At 47.0% G+C, this 6,323-nt stretch overlaps 1 protein-coding gene across 1 annotated transcript; it reads left to right on the top strand.

The window, feature by feature from the left end:
• Nucleotides 1–942: 942 nt before the first annotated feature.
• Nucleotides 943–4,407, top strand: THAP11 (THAP domain containing 11). Its single transcript, XM_070952845.1, has one exon. It carries the CDS (start codon nt 1,089–1,091, stop codon nt 1,941–1,943), a length of 855 nt encoding a protein of 284 aa, XP_070808946.1. The 5' UTR covers nt 943–1,088; the 3' UTR covers nt 1,944–4,407.
• Nucleotides 4,408–6,323: the final 1,916 nt, after the last annotated feature.

Here is a 6,323-nt window from a genome sequence, read left to right as displayed (position 1 = left end):
GTGAAAGGTATTTTTGGTTCTCATTCAGAACCTTAGAAATCCACAAAAAAAACGAAGCTCAGATACTGTTTCTAAGTGATGTAGCAATATGAAAGACCAACACATGTCAGCAGCAACATTGTCTTTTATTTAAAACAATTTGCTTGGCATTCATTTTATTCTTCGGAAGTGGAGCGTGGACTGCAGGTGAGGAGAATCCCACTAGGGTAGGCCGACCAACTGGGCTACCTCGAGGTACCACGGTCAAGGCTTAAGAGATGCTGCGGCGCCGCCTGATAAAAGGGTTGCCGTGGCAACGAGCAAAACGAACGCCGCTGTCCGGGCAACCGAGTTCCACGCAGTAAAGAGGCAAATCCGAGCGTGTATAGAAGGTTGGAACGCGAGAGCCCGTTGCATTGTGGGAAGCGTAGTTTCTTTCCCTCTGTTTTGTTTCCACAATTCATAGGCCGTTCGTCGGGAGAGTTCCCGCGCTTTCCTAAACGAGGCTTGCTGAGGCATTATAGTAAATGAGGTGGGGGGGAGTCATTCCGACACCGCCTCCAAGAGAGAGAGAAGAAGGAAAAAAAAAAACGAAGAGCGAATGAAAATAATAACAACAACAACTTATGAACGGCAGCTTTATTAAAAGACACAATGAAAGCCAAGGGATTGTGGGAAGGCGGGCATCTCACGATGGCGCCTGGGACGCGTAGTTTCCATCTTCCCTCCTGCCCCGCCCCCTCCTCCTCCTCACTCCACACACCACCACCCCCCTCAGGCTGGAAGAAAACCCCGCGCTTTCCAAAGCCCTTGGCTTTCGCGGTGCCCGTTGGGAAAGAGAGTTCCGGCGTCGCGACGTTCGCCCGCGGTGCTTTGTGGGGCGGGTAGTTCCGTTTCCTGTGGCGCTCTCGCGGAGGGGAGGGGAGGGAGGGAGGGCAGGCAGGCTGCTTGTGGCGTCGGCGCCGGAGAAGGAGCTTGCAGCAGCAGCCGCCGCCTTCTTGGACTCGCAAATCGGGAGGCCTTGTGGGATCTGTAGTCCCGCCGCCTCGGGCCCGCCGGGGGAAGGAGGAGGCGGAGGAGGAGGAGGAGGCAGGCACACCGCGCAGACCATGCCCGGGTTCACGTGCTGCGTGCCAGGCTGCTACAACAACTCGCACCGGGACAAGGCGCTCCACTTCTACACCTTCCCGAAGGACGCCGAGCTGCGCCGCCTCTGGCTGAAGAACGTCTCCCGGGCGGGCGTCAGCGGCTGCTTCAGCACTTTCCAGCCCACCACGGGCCACCGCGTCTGCTCCGAGCACTTCCCCGGAGGGCGCAAATCCTACCTGGTGCGCGTCCCCACCATCTTCCCCTTGCGGGGGGTCAACGAGCGCAAAGGGGCCCGCGGGGCCAGGAGAGCCCGACACGCCCCCGCCGCCCAAGCCGCTGCCCAGGCGGCCGCCCAAGCCGCCGTCGCCGCTCAAGCCGCCGCCGCCGCTCAAGCCGCGGTGCTGCTGACTTTGCAAGAGGGGGCGGCCGCCCAGCCTGGCCAGGGCCTCGTCAGGGCGGCGGGAGGAGGAGGAGGAGGAGGAGGAGGAGGTGTCAGTGGGGGGCCTGGTGGTCTCCCCGGGGAAGATGTCAAGCCTATGGACCTGACGGTGCAGGTGGAACTCGGGGGCCCCGGGGCCATCGTGGGGGCCCCGGTCCACCTGGCTTTCCTAGCTGACAACGGGCCTCTGGTGGACGGTCCTCCGGATCATTCCTACTCGCTGTCCTCGGGCACCACGTCGGAGGAGCTGCTGCGCAAGCTGAACGAGCAACGGGACATCATCGCCCTGCTGGAAGTCAAGATGAAGGAGATGAAAGGCAGCATCCGGCGACTCCGCTTGGCCGAATCCCAGCTGCGGGAAGAGATCAGGGAGAAGGACCGCTTGCTGCATGCCGCCAGCATGGCCGGCGGGGCCCGCAAGCGCCACGGCCTCTGAGGCGCCAAGGCCCTGCCGGGGCCCGAATATGCCTGGACGGGGATCTTGATGGGGAGGTTGTAGGGGAGGAGGGATCTTGCATCAAAAAGACTTGCAGGGATGGGAAAGCAGTTGTCAAGACAAATGGTGCTCCAGGCAGTTGCCCAAATGACATTTTTCGCCCCGGTTAGGCAGCTCTGCCCTGCCATGGGGGAGTGACCAGTTTTGAGCCCCTGGTTCTTCTCTGCTTCCGAAGCCCAGGCTTCTTCGTCCGAGCTGGCCCGGATTAAATTCACGGGACTTCAACATGTGTCCTAAACATTTATCCCACTGACAAACTCTTGCTGCGATACTTTTCAAAAGATGGCCTGGGATTCTGGTCACTGGCTTCTACTCCTTGCATTAAATACTGTTCCGAGTTGGTGGCAAGTTGGTGTAGCTGCTGCGGTACTCTGGGCGATGCTGTCTCGGTTGGAACAAGTCCCTTTTTAGCATTGCCCTCGTGAAGCTAGACTGTTGGCGTCTGCCACCTGCAGCCAAATGTTGTACAAAGCTAATTTTGAGGAAAGAATCAGTTACTTTCTAGACAGGCACACCTGGGTTGTAATCGTTTGTACTGGAGTAAATGAAGACGGCCGGGGCGCAGTGTGTCACAGCGTTGTACCAGGATTATTCTGCGGGAAATGTCATGTTTAAAAAAATCACAGCCATCAGTGCATTTATCTTTCCTTTTTATGAAAGGGAGTTGTAGGCATTTCTTCTCCCCTGCTCCCCAAAACCTTTTGATGCAGAGTGTGCCATTTTTATTGTCAAAACGAATCCTTAATATTTAAAAGAGGATATCAGGAGGATGTTAGTTATCTCCATGTTGCTGTTGGGAGTTACTGTTTTGCTTCTATTCCTCTTTCAGCCGACAAAGTTATTGCGGCTTTCCTGACATTTCATGAATCAGTGTCCTCCTGGGCATTTAAACATTGCTTGTTTCAGTTTTCAACAAATGTATTTTTCCCTTGGAAAACCTGTGAGGATAGTAACTTTCCTTTATATTTTTCTGGGGTATATAGTCTCCTTAGCATAAGAGCAATGAGGTTAACCTCCCAAAATTACTTCTGAATCCACTATATTTCCTCTTGGGGAAAAAACGCCATGCATATAAGATTGCAAAACTGAGCTTGAGAGGAATGGGTGCAGAGTTCAAGTCCTAAGCAGTTTTTTTCACTCTGACATTCTCCAGATGCATTAAAACTACAACTCTTATAAAATCTCTAATCATAACAACATGTAGCCCTAGTCTACAACCAAACCAACTAGTGTTTTGGTTGTAGACTGATACTTTATTTGGGGAAGTCAGTGGTTAGCTTATATCTCTGTAAAACTGTTGCCATTTGTTTTAAAAGATGTGTGAGGAGGAAGGACTTAACTTTTGTCACGAAATGATGTTAATTTTTTTTTTGCATCCATCCATTTACGGTAGATACATAATATATTTCAAATAAGTATCATAATACATTGTTTTCTCAGCTCTTTAGGAGATATCAAACTTTTGTTTAAATTAAAAGCAAGGAAAGAGTAAAACATAGGGTGAGGGTGTTTTTTTTCTAAGTTGTCACTTTTTTGCGTCATCTTATTAATAAGCACATTGACTTTTGCATTTCCAGGCTTAAATGTTTATTTTGTTGGAGCTGCTGTGACTTGATGACATTGATGAGGAACAGAATGGCCAGCTGTCCAATTTTTTTTTTAATTAGTTACAGTATTTTTTTTCCCCAGCATCAATATGAATAGGAACCACAGTCGTATATATTGGTTATATATGTTGTACCCATCCACAATTAAAGTTAATTTTTAAAGCTTGAAAACATACTATGATGAAAATATATGTTCAACGTGATTATTCTTTCCCCCTATTATACTACATCATAAGATTCACCCAGTTCTTTTGTTCTTCTGCAGTTGGTGTAAATGACTGTATAGGATATGACAGTAGAAATTAGGATTTACCTACATTCAATGGGCTGTACGAACTCTCAGCTGTAGTCATTGAGAACTCTTATCCAGTCCTTTTGAGTAGCGGTTCCAAGAACAATGTCCATTTTGTGCTATTATTTTGGACTTAACTCCAAATTTAGCAGATTTCAGTGCTGCCCTATATTTCTGATACAGAATACCTTTGCTATTTGAGTTGCATTTAGGTCAGGTTTGGGCACACCCCTTTATGTTTTGCTCATTCATTTTTTAGGATCTTGGGCAAAACATTGGTTTTCTCTCTCTCTGTAAATAAATGCCTGTGCATTCTAGCTGGCTGAGAGTGTTTTGAAGGTGTGTGTTGTGACCAATGTGGTACTTTTCTACCATCATTATGCACTAAAACATGTTCAGTTGATTGGACTGCTGAACTGGTTATGTTGGACTGTTCTATTTTCCTGGTTATCCTGAGGTGCTAACAAATATGCTTAATTTGAATAAAATCTATTTTGTTTTGTTATGTTGTAGTGTACAGTTTGTCCATGGAGCCTAGAAAATGCTATCCCAGTTTCTTTTCCATGACAATCTCATGCATAGATAATTAAGCCAGTTTAACATGGTTTATTTTAATTTTAATTTAGTTTTAATTTAATTTTAATTTAAGTTGCCTGACAGTTCAATATATAAAGTCTGCTTTCAAACAATACATTAAGGTACAAATCATGTTTTAGAAAATGCAATTGCTAAATCGAAACTAAGGAAAACTCTTTTGTCTTTTAAGGCATGATGGGTTTTTTTACTAGTTTTGTGAATACAGTTGTGGTTTAAAGTGGTTTAGTTTTTTCCCCCTTGATGTAAATGAAGAAAGCCATGCATTTCACCTGCAAATAGATATGTATTTGGAGATATTAGGAAGAATTTTATTTTTATACTTAAAAAGTAGAGGATCAACTCTTGTTTGATTCAGCAATCTTAAGAGCCATATGATCATACATAAGAATGTATTATTTCTACTTTGAATGAATTACCTCTTCCCACATTCCTTCTAAAAACTGTAACCCATACAAGTGCCCTGTTTCAACATCAGCCTTTTCCTATTATTTTTTTAGCATCATCCAGCATGCTCATCTTCATGATACGTTAGAATTACGTTAGAATCTTTTCCCAGCATGGCAAAGAGGATTTAGAGAATTCTGAGAAATGAAGTACTAATGTACTTCATTTCTCAGAATTCTCTAAATCCTCTTTGCTAATGTAGTTTGAGCACAACAGGCTGACTAAGGCTCAGATTCTAACTGATGAAAAGTTCTGAAGAAGACAAAAGTGTCTACTGTGATTTTCTGAAGCTTCAGTAGGATGGTTCGATAAAGATACTCACTGCTGAGACTGTTCACATTCTGTACTTACTTGTTTTACAGACCCTGCATTTCTCAATTGTAATTACTAAACTTACCAACTGCAGTGATTTCACTTAACCACGGAGGCAAGAAAAGTCATAAAATGGGAGGAAACTCACTTAAATGCCTCTTGCTCACCCACAGAAATCGGGGGTTCAATTCAAAGACTACCTGTAAATTGGTGGAGCCAATTAAACAAATAGCTTGCACGTTACATTTGCAATCAGGCAGCAAATGCTCTCTTCCCAGATACCTCCTACTACCTTAGACTAACTTTGTCACTTTGAATGTACACTAATCGGCATACATTAAAATGAAATTTCGTTGCATGCCGCTCTTAAAGGGTCACCCCCTCCAATATACACTACATAAACATGACGAAATAAATACAAAATTATGCATATGCCCGCATATAAGACACTGAGAAACAACAGTATAGTTCGGACGTACAGATGTACTTGGCAAGAAAAAAACCGAATCTTGCGAGTTTACCAGACGGATGGCATATAAGGGAACAAAAGCTGTTCCAGAATCTGGTACTACTTTGGTCTTTTCTAAACAGGACCTTCTCAGACTTAGAATGGCTCTGGCCACTTCCAATATACACTACATGAGTTGGGTTGCCCTTTCTAATCAGGCTGCCAATACACAACCGTGGCTCAGTGGCTAAGACACCGAGCTTGTCCATCAGAAAGCTCGGCAGCTCGGCGGGTTCGAATCCCTAGTACAGGCCTCCTGCGTGAGGAGTGGGTTGGGCTAGATGACCTCCAAGGTCCCTTCCAACTCTTGTTACTGTTCGCTGCGCTCCCCCCCCCCCCATCCCTCCTTCGCCCTTTGGGCAACCTAAAGCCACGCGCAGTGCTTGCCGGGAGCTGTAGTGCCCGCGTTTGGTCGGCGGAAGCCTGACAAGCCAGAGCGGGCGAAGAAACTCGCTTTCCCAGCAGGCTCGGCAGGGATGGATCCGCGCGCCCGCCAGAGAGAGGGGGGCGTGGCCGGAAGAGGCGGTGCCCGGCGGGCGAAGCGGCGAGAGAGAGAGAGG

The sequence above is a fragment of the Pituophis catenifer genome, unplaced genomic scaffold (genome assembly GCF_029215685.1).
Source record: "Pituophis catenifer annectens isolate HBS135680 unplaced genomic scaffold, rPitCat1.0.hap2 SCAF_13, whole genome shotgun sequence".
NCBI classification, from domain to species: Eukaryota; Metazoa; Chordata; class Lepidosauria; order Squamata; family Colubridae; genus Pituophis; species Pituophis catenifer.
Note: the sequence above shows the minus strand (reverse complement) of the source record. Positions and strands in the feature narration are given on the sequence as shown.

Bases quoted from the DNA above. Each gene is read 5' to 3' on its own strand.
- THAP11 (XM_070952845.1), top strand. From the start codon at position 1,089: ATGCCCGGGTTCACGTGCTGCGTGCCAGGCTGCTACAACAACTCGCAC.